The 19156-nt window shown below is 43.0% G+C and overlaps 1 protein-coding gene across 1 annotated transcript; it reads right to left on the bottom strand.

The window, feature by feature from the left end:
- Nucleotides 1–135: 135 nt before the first annotated feature.
- RANGAP1 (Ran GTPase activating protein 1) lies at nucleotides 136–19154 on the bottom strand. The gene is made up of 16 exons (XM_082241300.1): nucleotides 18981–19154; nucleotides 15114–15272; nucleotides 14588–14715; nucleotides 13419–13478; nucleotides 12021–12200; nucleotides 11096–11230; nucleotides 9918–10076; nucleotides 9631–9744; nucleotides 8897–8996; nucleotides 7452–7536; nucleotides 6149–6317; nucleotides 4475–4597; nucleotides 3995–4097; nucleotides 3404–3492; nucleotides 2583–2704; nucleotides 136–967 (listed from the first exon to the last, which is right to left on the bottom strand). The coding sequence occupies exons 2-16, from the start codon at nucleotides 15223–15225 to the stop codon at nucleotides 898–900; spliced, it is 1749 nt and encodes a 582-aa protein (XP_082097426.1). The 5' UTR covers nucleotides 15226–15272; nucleotides 18981–19154; the 3' UTR covers nucleotides 136–897.
- Nucleotides 19155–19156: the final 2 nt, after the last annotated feature.

Here is a 19156-nt window from a genome sequence, read left to right as displayed (position 1 = left end):
TGAAGGGTTGCTTATTTCCATTTCTGCACTGTCCAATGAGTCGAATTTCTGCTTCTAACAATCCAAACACAATCACTTTCTTTACTCAAGGTATAAGACAAAATATGAACAGAATGATTCCGAGGAGAGTCAATATTGATTTTTCTTATACTGAACCAAACCTATTTAATTGAGAGCGTTTATGCTTAGAAATATTACTAGCAGTTTTCTTGCAGGCCACCAGAATCAGTCATTTCAATGAGAAACATCAGTGAATAATGAGGAAGGCTCACTCATGATGATCCAACAACCAATGAAATATCCCCAATTAGGAATATATGTCACGGTCCACACAATATAATAACCTAAATTTCTGAGAAACAGCAAAAATAGTGACATTGCTTTATACCTGGTGCTGGCCTAGAGCTGGAAGAATTGCTCCCCCAAAGCTCATAGGACAGTGCAGTAAAAAAGTTAGCGTCAAGATTTTCTGTTACCCCATGAGAGGTGGTCCTCTGACAAACAGTCGCATTTAAGCCATTTAGTGAGTCCAAAGCCCTGAATTTGGAAACAGAAGTTTCAGCTAAACAAAATGCAGAAAAGCTGAGGGAAGACTAACCTCATAGGAAGGGGAATGGGGGAAAACAACAAAGTATTTACACTGGGAAAGGCAGAGTTCACTTTGGAAAAAAGAGAGCTTAAAAACACACAGCCCCCTCAAAAAAACCACAAACACGTTTGTTTAAAAAAAGCACATGGCAGAGTTCCTCAAAGCTTTAGGTAGCAGTAGGTGGCCAGACATCCTGGTGTCAAGAGAGGCAGAATGTTTTGTCCGTAAGTCCCGTTGTCTTTATCTGCTCTCCATCTCAAGCACTCTGATGGCAGTCCTATAACGTGAGGGAAACAGCTTCCTGGGTATTACAGCTGGTGGAGGGTTTGTAAGAGCAAGTGGCGGGCAAAGGAACAGGAATCCAAAGCATGATTGGGTCTGCAAAGATAAAATGGAAATAGGAGAAGGGATCAATGTTAATGAACTTGTACTCGGATCAACAGATATTCTCAAAAGGGACAAAGAGTTCAGTTACGTAGCCCTGGAATCTGCCATAGGCAGCTGCAATCGCTAGGTGCTTTAAAAAATACTCAAGATTTCCCACAATGCAACAGTCAGATACACTTGTATGTGTCCCCTGTACATGTAGGCCCCATGGTCTAAAAAGGGAGGCGGGGACTAACTGGCTGCCCAGTTGTTGTTGGACTCTCAGCATCCTAGCTATGGTCCATGCAGGATGATGGGAGATGCAGTCCAACAACATCTGGAAGGCTACAGGTTAGCCACCCCTGACCTATCAGGATTATTCTGGTGTAACTATGGAGTACAGAGCAAAGTGTACCGCAGGAAAATGGGGTTGTGGGGCAGAAACAGGATTCAATCTGTAGTAAGAGTGAGGCATGGAACAAAGAAGTTCTGCACTGACAGACATCTATCCAGGACAATATATTCTCTCTCTCTCTCTCTCTCTCTCTCTCTCTCTCTCTCTCACACACACACACACACACACACACACACACACACAATCTATCTTCATTATTTAATATGACTTCAATTCCGCCACAATGTGGTCAACCACTAGATGGTGCTGCAACAGCATGGGGATAATTGCCAAGAAAAGGAGAGTGCAACTTTATTGAATATTTGTATTACTGCTCACACTGGGGCATGGTCTGAGGCCATCTGACTGCCAATACCCGCTTGCATGATCTTATAAGGTTCAGTGGAAGACAAAAGAGCAACATGGATACAAATGTACTGCTCATAGGGATGAGAACAGAAACTAAAGTCTCTTGGGGTCAGATGAAGCAAACACCAAGCATCAATGAAATTAAAGCCTTGTAGCACTTTGGCAATCCAGGCTGAGTAAAGGGGTATTTTTGAAAGGGTATTTTTAGGAAGGGATGGTAAACAGAAGCTATAGTTAAGGTAGTAGAATTACGTTCCCCTTTGGCAAAAACAAATCTGCTAGCATCGTCCATGCCATTTACAGTTAAGGAGTAAAATTTGAGCCCTTCAGAACTCCCCGTGGGAGGCTCTGTTAATGAAAAGTTCTCATGTCATTCTGCTCTTTGAAAGGCAGACCTCAAGGGGATTATTGAGACCTTATGATAAAATATGAGTTTTGATTAACCACAGTATTGTAACAATCGTTAGAACACTTAACATTAAAACATCTGAACAAGGTTGTACTGTGAATGGCTCTGGAAAAGAGATCCTCTCTCTCCGGTCCCTCAGGCCATTCACATAGGCAACAAATGGAGGGGCATTAATAAATCAAGCATAATGAATGAATAACCCCTCTCCAGATGAGTGTGTGATTCCAAGGCTGGATACCTATCACCCTTAAAAAAACCACCCAACCAACCAAAAAAGGCTTTTCAGCAAAAAAGTAAGCTGTCATTACAGTTTATGGCTGACGTTTAAGCCCTTTGCAATATCATGTGTTGTGCTGAGAGGTTTCTGCACAATATGCAGCAATATGACGTGTCTCTGTTCTCTGGGAGCAGCTAGTGTCCCTAATTTTTCTTATGGAGAAAGGCGCAATACTCACTTTGTAACAAAGGCCAAAAGAACTGGCACAAGAGATTTAGGGAAATAATCCTGCTGGACCATGTGGTTCAGAGTCATCAAAGGGCCATAAAGGCTTGGTACAGCCTTGATCTTCTCTTCGCTCTGGAAGGTACAAGCAGACATGAATGAGATACAAATGAGTATCTGGGATCGTTCAGAGACCACTAAGAGGCGGCTGATTTTTACAATCAAGGAGTATATTTAAATTGTGTTGAATATGTAAATTGGCTGAGATGGTGCAGTTCAGATACCAGTGTCCCCTGTTTCTCTCCCATCCCTTCGTGGCTGCCTACCCTAGGGCCTTTCAGAGCCCAGACAATTTCTTTTTGGCCTGAGAAATGAAAGCATGTGCCCAGTGTCCCTCCTGGCCTTACAGGACATCCAGCTGCCATATCATTTATACCCTTTTTAAAGGGCAGAAAAAGCCCTCAAACGGATGCATTTGGGATAGATGGGTGAGGAGAAGGTAAAATTTCACACTTAGCTGTTGCTTGAGCACAATAGGTACTTGATCAAGGCCCTGTCTATGCAAGTGTATTATTTGCTTTCCATTCCTACCACAGGCCTTCCATTTGCCAAGAGCAGAAATGGGTACTTCCATTTTAGAATATCTGGTATTGAGAACAGATTTCTGTTATCACTTATCACCAGATATGCATAGAAGCCTTATATAGTCACAGAGAAAGAACATCTTCCACAAGCAGCTATCTTGGTCTTCTAAATCTCTCTGATTTTTGGAACAAGGGTGCGGTTTGCTTATACAGACCACACCTCACAGTTGCCATTTGCTTCTCCTCTCACCTTGAGCAAACCCATGTGAATCAGGAGGCTGGTAATGAAAGCATCAGAATTGAAGGTAGCTGATGAAAAAGCTTCTCTCATCATGGCATCTGAAAAAAGAGAACGGCAGGTTTCAATTTTTCAGGGAAAGAGGCTCTCAAGCTTTACAGTCCTGAAGGCAGGTGGCCAAAAGAAAGACACTAAGAACCTGGTGGGTCACAGAACTTAGCTGGTATCTTCATATGGTGGCTAATCTGCAGCTGCTTATAGCTCTTCCTATAGCATTTTTGTGTCCCCCACAATATCCCTCACCCAAAAAAATTGGTCATTATAAAAAAATACTTAATTTTTACTGACTGCTCCCATAGGCTCCCTGCTGTGATACCAAAAAGGTTTTTATGACCACCTCAAGACCCCCAAAATGTGTCTTTTCTTACCAAAACTAATAATTAAAAATTGGTCATGCCCTCTTGAACCCTGTAGTCAATGCAACTGACCATTGGCCAATGCAGCCCTTCAGCTAAAATAAAGGTTAGCCACCCCGGCCATAGCGACTGAGCCTGATAGCCTGCTCTTTGCCATCATTCTATTGGCCAAAGTTCCCAGGCTCACCTGTTGTTTCATTCACTGCTGATTTTACTGTTGGCTCATCTTTGAACACAGAAGATATCTTCAGAAAAACCGTAACAACTTTCTCTGTGTCAGATGTGTCTGTCTAGAAGAAATGTAATTCCAGAATCAAAAAATGCAGAATCAAGGGCAAGGTATTTTTGCTGCTTGAAAGAACAACTAGTTCATGGCCATTATGCCTGGAATTGCAGCCCATGCATGACACCTGCATCCCCAGCTATTTCAACAAGTAGCAAGCATGGAAAACACATCCAGATGGGTGGGGTATAAATATTATTATTATGATTTTCAGGGGGAAGAATACAGATAAGTCTATATTCAAGCATATTTTGTAGCCTTCCTGAAGTTATGTAAGTATTTGTACTCTGAATCCTCTGAAACACCTAATAAAAACCAATCTCAAATTGTAGCTTTGCAAAAACAACAACCCCCCACGACTCATGAAAAACAGCTGTGACTTACCTGCTGCGCTATTAAGGTGGAGCATTTAGGGCCTAGTCGCAACAGTTTCTCTGGAGATGGAAAAGCAAGAAAAGTGCCAACATCCACAGGAGGGAGAGAAGGAGAAACCACTGGAGTAGAATCCTGGAAGAGATGGCCCTGAAAATTAGTGTGCCCTAGTAATTCCCCAGAAAATTCACAAGCGCCAGAACTCTAGTGCTGTAGATGAGAAGTGGAGGGAAAGGCAGGTCCCAAAAAAGAGTTGCGGCAACAGGGAAGGTCGTCATAAATAAATTAGTGGAGAAGAGCCTAATGCTATATTACAACACCCTAAATCTGCCCTGCTGAGCCTTTCCATCGAACGTACTAAGGCCACAGCAAAAATATCTTCCTATCACTGAAGTCTTGTGCCTCAGGAAAAATGAGGGTCAAAGAAACCTTTCTCTGTTACAAGCCACTGCCTCAAGGCAACTGGAATGCCTGGATGCAGTGAAACCTACAAGGGCAGCTCCCTCTTTACCACTGCTCAGTTGTGGGGGAGAATTGTGGGAAAGCAAGGAAAAACTATGGGGTTTCCCCCACAAACCGCTCTGTTGTTTGGGATGAAGAGGGAGCTGCTTCAGTTGTTCCTGAATTATCCCTTCCAATGGACAAAAAAGGGATGGCGCACAGGGAAGAAACAAAGTGAGAGAAAAAGAAAGAGAAAGGGGTAGAGAGCTCTCTCTGTGTGTGTACTGTTTGTGCATCTGTCCAAGAGTGTGGGGTGGTGCCACTCATTGACAGTCCTAGCCCTCGGAAGGCATGTGGTCCCTGGAGAGTTAGTCCTCAGACTAGCGTCTGATTTAGCATTTCTGCTTTAAATTTAGTAGGCTAACTTTTGTTAGCCCCATTCACATTAAACCACAATTTAACACTATAGTTTAATGTGAACAAGCAGAATACTGATGCATACTGCTCAAATGTTCCTGCGGTGCTCCTCTCCTGCCATGGCTGAAACAAACCAGAGTCTGGCTTGATTTATCATCTGAACCTGGGCTTCTGATTAGGCTGGAAGACAGTGATACAGCAGCAACTTTAGAGCAGTCCATTTCAGCATGCTACTTGCTCACATTAAACCACAATTTGTTTTAACCTGTGGTTTAATGTGACCTGTGAATCAGGGCTGTAGTGCTTCAAGTTTGTAAAAACAACTCGAAAGTTTTTCCAGTAGCTAAAAATATTTGAATCGAAATTCTTGTTTAGCAGCCCAATTTGACTTGCATTCACTCGATACATTTTAATTAATTTTATGCAACGCTGCATTTGGAAATGGAAAAATTACAATGAAAAATATGGCAGGGGAAATCTTACAGAACACTTTCCCACCCCATATCACTTCATCCACAGCTATTTTTTTTAAAATAATATTTATTAAGAGTTTAAGAATTACAAAACAAAGTAAAAAAGCAAAAGCAAAAGGAGGGAGGTTTGAGGAGGTCGATGAAACAAGTTAATGAAAGATAAAGCTATGGAAATATTGGAGGTGTTTTTTAATTGTTTTTGTTTTTGTTCGGATGTATTGTGGGTTTTTTTGGTCTTTTTTTCTTTTATTTCTTTTTTCTCTTTTTATACGTATTGTAATGTTTTGATTTGTATTCACTTCATCCACAGCTATTTTCCCTCTATGTGAAAGTAACGGGATCTGTTCATACTTACATGTGCCTCCAAGATTTTTTTAGGCGTCAGTGATTCTTGCTCTCCCTGGCCTCTCTCCTGCAACTGAGTTGGCTCTTCTTCTTCCTCCTCTTCCTCTTCCTCCTCCTCTTCCTCCTCCTCTTCATCGTCGTCATCTTCGTCATCGTCGTCATCTTCTCCATCATCATCACTAGGTGGACAAGTGTGAAACAAAAAGTTATGAATATAGCTGCTTCATGCCAGATACAAGCATTTTATTGCCAGTCAGTTTGTAACAATCAACACTAAATAATCCTAAACACAAATAAGAGGAAGATCTAGTGGCAAAGATGGAAGGAAGCACACTTGTAGGAGTGGCTATTCTCCCTAGTGGTCCATTCAAGGAGCAGCAGTTGGATCTCAGGAGTGGATATCATCCATCACTGTATTGTTCTTAATGCTATTTTATGTTTTATTCTATTTTTACACATTTATGTACACCACCTTGATGTGCTATATGAGTGGGTGGTTTATAAATAATAAATTGTTTCCCCAGAGCCTTCATCAGTGACTGAATTTGATTGTTTTCCAGTTCCTACCCCATCCCCTTTTCCTTTTGTTTTGTGAATGTTAGACTGTTACCTCGTGGACAGAGATGCATTTGACATTTAATCTTTGTACAGCTCCTAGAAAACTGGTGGTATACAATCCAATCATACTCAGAGTGGACTCACGGAGATCAATGGATTTGAATTAGTTATGTCAATTGATTTCATTAGTCTACTCTGACTTAGTGGAATACAACCTAAACTTATCATCATATTTTTCTTGCCTCATTTAGAAAACTGTAGTCACAAAGCAAGTTTTGTATCTTTACACAAGCAAAAACCAAGTAAAATGGCTTATAAAATCTTTTTCTTAAAGGAGCTCAGAAAGGCAGAGCACAAACCCCTAAGCCACCAAAAAGAGCAGCAACAAGTGCTACCCGAAAAATATTTTCACACTCGGGAATAGAAGCTATGCATCCTGGCAATGGTTAACTAGCCAATCATGACTAACTAACATAAGGAATGAGCCATTTCCAAAGAGGGTCCATACAATTTAAGTTTTAAGGAACGAAAAACTCAGGCCAACCGATCAAGTGATGGGCATGTCCAGGGCCCCCGAGTCAGATTTATCCCGCTGTAACACTCCTAGAATGGTTGTTATAAAAACAGCAAAACCAGTTAGGAGCCCGAGCTTATCTACTGTTGGAGAAATGGCCATTTCACAAGCAGCACAGCTTGCATGCAGCTTCACCAGAGAAAGAGTTCCTTGATTACCACAGCTTCTTCCTATATCTCACCTCAGAGACCCAAGCACTTCTGCCATGTTGAAGCCTTCGAGGATCTCTTGGAGCTGCTCACAACCCTCCTCTCCAAAACAATTCCCTGTGGCAAGACAGACATCAGCAAAGACTGTAATCCCCACAATGCACCTGCAGCCATCCTGTGACTCTCTCATCTGTGTTACCGGGCAGATTTGGCAAGCAATTTTGTGTAGAAAAGGGCAAAACTCTGTGGGTCGTGGGAGGAGATTTCAGGAACTGCTGAAGGCTATCTGTTGGGACTACGGATTTAAGGGAAGACTTTGAAGGTGTCTGAGGAAAGGAAGAAGTTGGAAAATTGCCAGACTTCAGAACTCAGAGAACCTTATCAGTTGCAGGACTTTGCAGCAACCAAGCTTAGGACTCTGCTGTGGACTTTGACACAGCCATGACTTTGAAACAAAGAATCCTCTCTGGGTTGAGAGGGAGAAAGCTACTTGTACCGTCTGTGTGTGTGTATGTAAAGGGGTGTATGTTGGTGTTGGCCCCATAAAGACCACTCTGCCAAACAGCTGTTCTCTGTTGTGAGCTTAACTACTTGACTGAGCTTCTTGTGCCACATGCACCCAACAAAAATTCTACAGCTGCCATAAAGGCATTTGTCTAGCAATACAAACTGCTGGGAATGAAACGGTTATTGCTTCAGTATTATCTTTATATGAACAACTTGAATATTTAAATGCCCAATCATGGGACGTGCTCTGAAGGAAATGCCACTTCAGTTGGGTTTGCTGGGTCTATGTGGAAGAGTGTTTAAAAAGCAAGTCTATTGTACTTTGGCAGTGAAGTCTCTGACACAAAATGGCTAAATTGTAGTGGTGATATAGAATATTCATGAACTTTATATATGTTAGGATTCTTGCTCCATGTTTGCAGTCATGGGATTGTTGTCTGTCACATGACGGTGTATGTTTTCATTCCACAGTGTGGGAAGTGGCGGAGACAGGATGTTTTGTGTTACTGTGTTCCGTGATGTGGGACTATTGTCCTTTGTTCTCTCTCTTTGCTGTCTGGTGAGAAAGAGGAAGGAGCTAAGTCAGAAGGCTCCGAGTGTATTATATGTAAATAAAGTAGATTAGCCAAAATGCTGTGCTAGAGTTCTGTTACGTAAACTGCTAACACTCTGCAGGATCCTGAATGACCGACCAACTACAATAGCATTGCACGGCCAACTGATATGAGATTCAATTACGGTAGTTAGGGAAGCTAAAGGACAGGAATCTCAGAGACAGGATTGGAGAAGCAAGTGTGTGGGGTGGGCAATGGACCGAGAACCTATGGAAAGGTTGGGTTAAACAGAAGGTTGGGGAAAAGAGGGAACTGAGGCCCACAGTATTCACATGCTGACCTGAATGAACCAGGCAATTATCCAGCTACAGAGTTCTAGTAAAAGATTTTTGACACTGACATCCTAAGCCTCATACCATTGAGATCCAGCTTCTGTAGCTCTGACTTGTCCTCAGTAGCCTCAGCAATAACTAGAGCAGCATCTCGCTTGATTTCACAGAAAGACAAGTTGAGTTCCTAAACAGACAGAAGCTATGGTTTTAGAGAAATATATTTTTTAAAATTAGACATATATTTTTTAAATTAGACAAAGTACCAAATCAGGAATCCAAAAAAAGCTTCCTTAAAAAGGTAGTGATGAGGTTAGGGGAGAAATGACTGAATTATGAATAACCCTGTTTAAGATATTGCAAATTGTGCTTGCTTTTCTTTTTAAGAACCACAGAAATAAATCCTAGATGAAGGTTTATGTTGACTCTTTGTAGTTTTAGATTCAGCACACTACCTCTAAGCCAAATTTCATATCTGATAGATGCAAAACACTTACATTTCTCTCAAACAGAATAAATGTCGTTCTTCCATCACGCCAAGTGGCTTGTAATATATTCATGGTTAGAGGCTATGTTTTGGCATCAATTCATAATGGTGCCTTTAGCTTTAAGATGGATCTCAGCCATAGGCATGAAAATGAGTAGTCATGTATTTTTCAATCCCTATTTCAGGGTTTTTGAATTAAACGGTATGGGGAGATGTACAAAAGAAAAGGGAAAAAAAAGTATTTCCTATTTGAAATCTCACTTAATCACTCAGATTTCTCCCAAGCAGCTTAACAAAATACAGTATCTTGAAAGATTTAAGTTGTAGCCAATACCTTCAATTTATGGAGTCCTTCATTAACAGCTTCAGCAATGGCAACAGCACCCTTGGAACGTACTAGGCAGTCACCAAAGTTGATTACTTCCACTTGTCTGAGTTTCTTGAGGGTCTGAATGGAATAGAGAACATTATTCCACTCACTATTCTACTTGACTGTGCAAGACCACACGAGACCAACTTAATCCTAAGGAAAGTGTTTCCCCCGCTACACTTTCTCAGGATTTCCTGGCCCAAGTCACTGTTAGAATCAAGGGGGATTAATTTTAAGTGAAAACAGCTCACCTCTGCCATAGCCACAGCTCCCTTTTCTGTAAAAGTGTTATCGTTCAGGTTGATCACCCTCAGCAAGGGATTGACAGCAAAAGCCTCAGCTAAGGCTGTAATTCCTGGATGGTTGATTCCATTTTGTGGCATATGAACTTCTTCCAGAGTCCCAATAGCCTGAAGGGGCAAAAACAGAATGGAAAGCAAATAAAGTTCGTGTCATAGGTGATAATTCTAGGAGAGTGGTGTTCTCAGATCCTTTTCTCTCCATCTTCCACAATTGTTTTGGGGTATTCTGTCTGAACTCTTTGTATACTATTTAGCGATCAAAAGTGATTGGCTAATTTGAATAATGAAGAGCCTAAGCGCATTCCTGATTCCAGAATGTTGAGACCCAGAACAACTTTCCTTTCTTGTCTCATTGCTTACTCATCCTGCTTTATTTACTTTTTAAAATATTAGTTTTTGTCTCTCTTTCTAATTTAGTTCAATGCCTCCTCTTGCTCTTTTTCTTCAGAGTGAAATCATCTCTCTTTCCTCCACACTTCTTCTCCCAACCACTTTTACTCTGCATGTGGCGAGTTTCTGGTGCTGGCATTGGTCCAACAAAAATTCTGCAGCACAGCCGGAATGCAGGGTGGGTGAGTAAGAAGAACTGAGGCCCACCTAAAAGTGGAATGCAGTCCTCTAGTAGTCCCTGGCCCACCAACTGAGAAATACTGCAGGTGAGTTGCTGTTGCTTACCAGGAGGGAGGGCCAATGGAGCAGGGAGGTCAATGTGGTGCAAAAGCACCAGCAGGAACCCTAGATTGATTCTGCCAGTGTGTTTGCGCCACATCAACCTCCTTTCCACTCTGCCCCTCCTGATAAGCAAGAGCACCCATTTCCTGGCAAGCTAGCACAGTGGTGCCACTCTACCTGGCAAGCCGCTTCTTGCAGCAGTATCAACAGAGGTGACTTAGGCTGCTTCAAATGGCCTTTTCTGATGCTGCAACGAACTTGACCACTACTAATACCATTCAATGCAGGAGATACTAGCATTGTAGCAAAAGGAATTTGTTTTTTAAAGGGCACCACAACACACTTTGGAGGAAGAATATGCATGTTCATTAACACCAATGGCTAAGAGCATCCGTTCCCATGCAACAAATGTCAGGGCAAACTTCCTGTCTCAAAGTCCTGCTTTTTGTACTTACACTGAATGCCTCAGCAAGAGCAGTTGCACCATCATTTTCCAGGCGGTTCCTGCCAGCCACAAATACTTTCAGAGCCAAAGGCTTGCCTTGAACGCTTGATTTCCTGTGACACTCTTTCAAAGCTGCAGCCAAGATCTAAAATAATAATAATACCAGACTGTTTATGCTACTATAATGTCATTTTGGCCTGAGGGATTCCATTCCTATAAGGCACACATTTAAGCTACCACTTCCTATACAAACAAACAAACAAACAAACAAACAAACATACATAATGCAGGCACTCTGCAGGAAATATTACACTGAAGGCTATTCCCAGCAATATCATGAGGGGAATGTAGGTTAGTAAGATGCAATGACTCTGTTGTGTGTCTTCAACTCAGATTTCCATGTGTGTAAGATAAGGACACAGGTCCCCAAATTAGGGTCTTGGCTCTCCTATCCCTCTCAAAAAAAAACCAAAACCATTCTATAACAGGCAGAGGAATGCTTTAGATATTTTTAAAAATATCCGTCAAACATTAGACTTTTTTTTACTAGAGAAAGAGAAGCCTGCACACCCTGTTCAGCTTGTAGAGATTTTAATGCAGACAACAATCTGAAGCAATAAAAAACTTGTTGGCAAACAGAAGCCCTTCTGGAACCGGTTCTACTCAAGAGCTCTAAATCAAAGCTTCTGAACAGTCAACACTTGTCAGAAATAGGGTTTGAAGACAGTGTCAATCAACTGACAGGAAGTGACTTCACACAACCCCGCTGGGATCTTCCCTTTGCAGTACCACTTGAATTCAAGTTCCACTTTAAGGGGGAAATGTGACATCATGGTGACATCACTTGATGGATAGGCAGGAAGCCCCAATAGTGGGGGGTTTCAGGTTTCACCCTGCTGTGAAGACTGGATTCCCCACCCAGGAAATGCCCTTACCTTGCCACCACCAATGCCCATGCCACAATTGTTTAGCTTGAGCTCCTGTAGGGTGAAACAGGCAGGGCTTTTCAGAAGTGCCTCAAACCCACGCACTCCATCTGGTCCAAAGGCATTGTCACTCAGATCCAGCTCTGTAAGCTGGCAGCCAGCAGAAACAATGGCCTCTCCAAGTGCGATCTGAAAGATGAACAAAAGGTAAATTTGACACAATGTCCCCGTCCGCTACAGAGGACAGAGATCTGCCCTGCAGCCATTTCTTGCCGTCTCTTTTCACTCATCACCCGCTAGCAGCCTTGAGAGGCTCCTTCTCGTTCATAAAATGGAGAAGTTGCAGGCAGGCAGGCAGCTGCCCTGTTTCGTGTCCTATGTGCCATGCCTGTGCCAAGGAGGGGCAACACAAGTCAAACCCATCTGCCTGGATGCTGTGTTCCTGTTCCCTCCTGGCCTTTTCTCCAGCAACAGATATGTCGTGATACCGAGCAAAGAGGACTGAGGAACAGTGGCGTAGCGTGGGGGGTGCAGGGGGGGGCCGGCCGCACCGGGCGCAACATCTGGGGGTTAGGGTTAGGGGGCGCAAATCCACGGGTTAGGGGGCGCAAATCCACGGGTTAGGGGGCGCAAATCCACGGGTTAGGGGGCGCAAATTACTTGCCTTGCCCCGGGTGCTGACAATCCACGCTACGCCACTGCTGAGGAAACAGCCACTGATGACACTCTGCCCTCCTTATAATGCCCTAATGTTTTATTAAACTGTTACCATTAAAATACTGATTGCAACATTACTCAATTTCTGCCCAACAGAGATCTCTCTTGGCAATTAATCTACGACAACCAATTTCAAAGCTTAAAATTACAACTCTTCTTAACCTTCCTTTTGGTCATTCATTAATCACATCCCTGTCTCTACCTGAAGCAGGGGTGGGGAACCTAAGACCCCCGAAGTTCTCCTCAGGCCACACTCCTGACTGGCTCTGCTTTGCAGCCCAAGTGGTTTTGCCTGGAATGAGTGTGTCCTTGAACTCTGACAGTGCCTCTTGGATGCATGGATAGAGGATAGCAAGGTGTGCATGACTGTGTGCAGAAACTAGCCTACTGTACAAAGGTAATTTCTAACTTTATTGCCCCACCCACTTTTGCCTCTGCCTCTACCTACCACTAGGATGTGGCCCTCGAAATGTTACCCAGAAAGGGTAAAAAAGCTTGGGCTGAAAAAGCTTCCCTACCTTTGCCATAAAGTCCCTGTAACAAAAACAGTATATTGCTCCCACCGTTGATCATCAAGCTCAGAAAGCCATTCCTACACTTTAGCCTCAGAAAAATATCATGATAAGAGCATGGAATAAGAAATAATGAAAATGGCATTTGGTAATATTAGCGACCTAGTCTTACACTTACCAGAGCAGGGGGAATTTCAGATCGTAGTCTCCCGGTGAACATATCACTCCAATGACATCTCTAAAATAAGACATATATATATTATATACATGCTTAAAAATAAAAGTACATTGTAATCTACCATGATTAGTCAAAGTATTTGTACTCACTCACTCGGTGTGCATAATGGAGAGCTACATTGGCTTTATATCAAATGTTTTTTGCTCAAGAGTAGTTTTTTATAATAACAGGTTTTTAACAGCACATAGCAATAATACATACAGATTAGAAATTTAATCTAATCCTTATTGTTGGTTTTAATTATTCATTAAATGTTTAAAACATTTGTCTTCAACTGTTTTTTTACTGGTAGTTTCATTGCTTTATTCCTCTGGGAAACTGCTTTGAGGGTTGTTGTTGCATGCAATCAAGTGGCATATAAATTTTGTGAAATAAATAAAATCACCATGCTCCAAAGGAGGCATGCAGAGTGGCATTTGGAATTGAATTTGCTCAAATATCCAGTATAATCTTGCACACTAATTTAAAAATATTACCGCATACACACACAAGCTTAGTAATTACAGCCGAAGCAGTGCTACTTCAGAGTTCATAAAGAAGGCAGGAAGAAATGTCTTTTAAAAAATAGGGTCTATCTATGCAATCACCACCCCACCCAAAAAATAGTCAGACGGTTGTTTTGTAGTCAGAGGGTTGAGAGCAGGAGAGAGAATGGCTGAAGAATTCATAACTGCTACTGTAAGACCTAGCATATTTCATTTTCTTCCCCGCAAAAATAGTAAACTTTGCTTGAATAATGGTTTCAACCAGTATTTGCTCCACCAATTCAAACTTTTCCTTAAATCAAGAGTGGGGAGTCTGTGTCCCTCCAAATCATGGCAGAATGCAGCTCCCAGCATCCCTGAGCGCTGGCCAGGCTGGCTGGGGATGATGGGAGTCCAACATCTGGAGACCCACAGGTTCACGTAACCAACAGAGTCAATCACAGGAAGCACAGTGGTGAATGCCACTTATAATTTAAAATTGCTAAAGCAGTTTTGATTTTTTTCTTATGTTTGTGAATGTCACAGATCTCCCTGGGCCTGTTCTATCTGCTAGTCAAGCAGTCCATGAATTTAAGCTGCAAGATAATGAGTTTTCCACTGTCCATCATCCACTAAAATGCTCACCTTGAGCTGAGATTTCTTCTCCAGAGCCTTGGCAATGACCTTTGCTGCCTCCACCCCCACAGTGTTGCCTTCGAGGCGTAGTGCTTCCAGGCCATCGAACTCCTCAATCTCTTTAATCACCTCTTCGGCTGCACAGAATAAGCAGAATATTACTTTTCCCCCAAACTGAGATCTAACAGTGTTACAGTACCAGTTGTGCAATTTTTAAAAAAAGAAATACTCTGGAGAAAGGGGTGTGTGTGCAGCCTAGGTATGTACTAAGGGTGGTTGGAGAATCTCTCTTGAATCATTCTCCTTGTTTGGGTCTCTAGAGGAACCACCAGAAAGAATTTGCCTGTGAAGCACAGATACACATTCATCCTGCAATTCAGAATCCAAAATCAAGGAAGGATTGGGTTTCCTGCAAATCTGCCATTTTAGAAAGATTAAGGGGACGGGGACGGGACACACACATATATTTGATCAGGCCAGACTTTTCCAGGATCTAATGCTGGGAAAACATTCAAAGCAGTGCTATTCCTCTTACCATCTTCTGCGGTGTTGAGTTTCAGACTCTTGCCTTTGAAGCTCAGCTGCCCTCCGCCCACCTGAGTTTTAGCTAAGGACTCTGCCAGCTTAGAAATGTCTTCTGATGCCATTTTTTTGGATTGTGTCAACCTTTACTGATTACCAGTTGGGAAGGGTGCTGAAAAAGAGGAGAGAAAGCATATACCATCAATGGGGTGAAAACGTGCTGCTCAATTATATGTAGAATTTATTGTTTGATAGATAACTACTTTCAAGGCTTAACCCCTTAAGTGCTCGTGGAGAAAAGGAAACAGTCAAGAGAAGGGAGCAAAGGGTTAAACCATCACACAACCTCCTGCAAAACAACTATTTCAGTAGACTAATAATCTTTGCCTACCTTATATTATATGCCTCGAGAAAAGAGGTCAGAACAGGCTAACACTGGGGTGAAAACTGCCTGCGAGGATAGCAAACAGGCCCTGTCACATGCAGGCGAAAATAAAAGAACAATAATTTACCCAAGTCACCACATGCCAGTTCTAAGAGCTGCGGATTAGGAAACAGCTATTGAAAAGAGGCTACAAAGCATGGTTTGCTAGTGTGTACCGCCATGCTTCTGCTAAGTTCCACATAAATAATGCAGTTTGGTTTAATATTCAGCATCAGCACATTTCAGGAGAGGATTATTTGCATGAGGCTGATGATAAACTGGGGCAAGCATGTCAAACTCAAATTAGTAGAAGGGCAATATTCATCACCTAGCAGAACCTAAGCAGCCATATCCATAATTTAAAAAAAATCAGCTCCACACTCATTCACAAAAGGTTGATTTCCTGAAGTCCTGTTCCTGATTTCTGCGCACCTAGCAAAGCCTGAGCTAGGAAAAGCTCCAATGGGGAAGTTGGGGAAAAGACAAGTTTGAAATATAGGCAATCAGATTCCTCATTATAACACCTGCCTACGCTTTCTCTCATTAGCAGTATCTGGAGGAGGAAGGAAGCATTTCTCTGACCACATACTCTGGCTGGGTTCAATCCCAGCCACTAACAAGGAACTCTGATACGGCCCAAATGTTACATACACAGCTTGACGATTCAACACTATGGATTTTAATGGAAATGAAAAGGAGCCAAAGCTAGATGACACAGATTAGCAGCTATTCCTAAGTTTGTTTCTCCCTACTTAAGGACACTGGTTTCCTATCATCATTATTTGTCACATTTTTGCACTAAGGTGTCTCAAAGTGACTTACAACAATAAAAACAGTGTCTATGTAGAATGTGGCATGGGCAACGAAGGCTATATTGGAGACACACATCTCATAGTTCAGGACCATCAATGGTATAGACAGTTTACTGTAAGATACAAGCCCCTGCAAGTCAGCAAGAACCACGGAAGCTGGGATCCCAGAATCAACATCCAACTGACACCATGTTACAATGTGTGCTACCTGGACTTTCATGTGGACCACCAGCATTCATGTATGTTCATATACACACTGCTGAGAGGTTTAGGATCTTTTGCTGGAGTTACGAGGTGTGCTTGTCATGGATGTGTGTTAGCCCTTAGTCTTATGCCTACAAGCAGCTCTTACACAAAGAAATAAAAGAAGCTTGGTTTATTATGTAACACAGGGGTGACAGAATATATAAAAATGCTGCTTTAGACGGCAAAGTTACAGTCTAAGCAGGTAGCAAATGACAATATGCTGAAAGGGGACATGATGGTATAGATTGGGGGGGGGGGCGTCCCTCTAAACCCTAGGAATGAATAAATTGAATGAAATGAGGAAACTCCTGGGCTGGCTTATGCAAACCTGCCTGACCAAGCTAGGGCAATTGGCAGGAGAACTCCTCCTCCCAGGTGTGAACAGAGACAGGGGTCTGATTTGAAGGGTTGTCAAGCAGATGGGGGGTGCTTTTGAGCATAGGTTTCTGGGAGGAATGAGCAGGAAGAGCGGGGGAGAGATCCATCTTGGCCAGGGAGAGAGGAAAGGTTGCCTACAATGCCGTTGGCCATGCTGTAAGACAGGCATCCCCAAACTCGTCCCTCCAGCTGTTTTGGGACTACAACTCCCATCATCCCTAGCTAACAGGACCAGTGGTCAGGGATGATGGAAATTGTAGTCCCAAAACAGCTGGAGGGACGAGTTTGGGGATGTCTGCTGTAAGATCTGGACTCCCACCATGCAGTCTGAACGTGCAAATAAACCATATTTTTTAAAGCACAACAGTATCTGCCGTGTCTTCTATTCTCCAAAGGGACAAAGACCCTGTGTGTGTCCCTGTGACCCCATGGGCTCTTGCCACCACTTGGCAGTGAGAGAGGCAGGCACTGGACTTTTGTAACAATATACCAGTATAAAATTACGCATAGCATGGATTTATTTAGTGGGTGGAGTCTGTCGTCCTTTTCTTTAGAACCTAGGATCATCCAAAGAAGCTAAATGATGGGAAATTCAGGACAGGCCAAAGGAAGTACTTCTTCAAACGCATCATAGCTAAACTATGGATTCACTATGTAGTGACTGGTGCCAATTTGTTTGACTTTGAAAGGTATTACATAAATACATTGAAGATAAGGTTACCAGTGGCTACTTATCACAATAGCAATATTCTGTCTCCAGTACTGAAGAAAGTATGCTTGTGAATATGCTAGGGAAAAGGAATGGCAGTGTGTTGTTATGCTTATGTCCAACCTATGGGCTTCTCATCACGGGTTTCCAGTTCAGTTCTGCACTATTTGAGACCATGATATTTAAAAAGATCACTCCCTCCCCCATCCACTGAGTTATCAACAGAGGCTTGGCTTCACATTTCACCACTATCAAAAGTGTAGTTGGGGTGGGGAGAAAGTTAGCTTTTTGGCAATGGCTCCATGAATATCAAGCTTTCTAACTCATTTTTTCTGGTCATACTTTAACTTGATTTCCCCATCAATGATACTGTATTGCTAGTTCTCTGTTCAGACTGTTGCAGAAAACAAAACATTTTTTTTAAAAAAATACATAAAATGCATTTAATTTTCCACTCCTGTTTTGATAAACATTTTAGTGACTATCAGTGCTGCTAAAGGCACATTATTACCAGCTCTTCAGTTCCAAAACGCTTCAATACTATTATTAACTAGTGGTTTGTTACACAGGTCAAGAGACTGTCAACTTGTTTCCACTAGAATAATCAATTCCCAAACAAAAGTCCTATTTAATACCTTTTGTTTTTCTGCCTTTATCACCCTACTCCTGAAGCAAAAGGAAAATGCGTGAAGCTGACGTATTTCCTCATGTTGCAAGCTATTTCAGTCATCGAGCGTTGCTCAGCCAATCTAGACACACCGCTCGCCTTCATTGACTCAGTTCCGTCTGCTTCCTCGCTATTCTACGTAAGCAGCCTCCCATGCAGATGCTCACTTTAAAAAAGTAAGTGGAACTGAGAGAAGGTGAGCAAAGAGGTGACTCGAGTCCCTCGCTCCGTAATGCACGGGCTTCGCACAAAGGCAACAGCACAACAAAATTACACAACAGGCTCACCCGAGTGGGCCCTAAAACTGCCAACGAGGGCGTGACGTCATACAGGGAAGGGACCGAGAGTTTTGGGCTGGTAAAAAAGGCAGTCCTAGTGGGGAGGTTTGGATCCACGTCTCCGCCGGGCGAACCGAGCACGGTGTATGTCCCGTGGGAACGTACGGACACGTGTATCTCGAGGGACAACGCGCAAGTGCCTCCTCCTTTCCCACCACGCGCCGCGCCTGGCATGGCCGGGGCGGAAAGCGGGGAGGCGGCGCTAACAAACCCACCCGGCGCTCTCTCACCGGCGGAGCCTGCCTAATAGACCCAGCCCGCCAACTCCCGCCCCTCCTCGCGCGAGACCACCCCGCCGCCGCTTACCTGCGAAAGCGCCGGGTTCCAGCCTGTCACGTTGCAGCCGCTACCGCAGCCCCAAGCCTACGAAGACGATGGCGTTAGTGGGAGGCGGAGGATTTGAAAGCCGGCAGTTTTGTTTCCTACGCTGTGATTCGCTCTTCGCCTTCCCGGTCTTCCGCGCCTGCGCAGGAAGGGGCTTT

The sequence above is a fragment of the Podarcis vaucheri genome, assembly GCF_965113315.1.
Source record: "Podarcis vaucheri genome assembly, chromosome: 10".
Taxonomy (NCBI): Eukaryota; Metazoa; Chordata; class Lepidosauria; order Squamata; family Lacertidae; genus Podarcis; species Podarcis vaucheri.
Note: the sequence above shows the minus strand (reverse complement) of the source record. Positions and strands in the feature narration are given on the sequence as shown.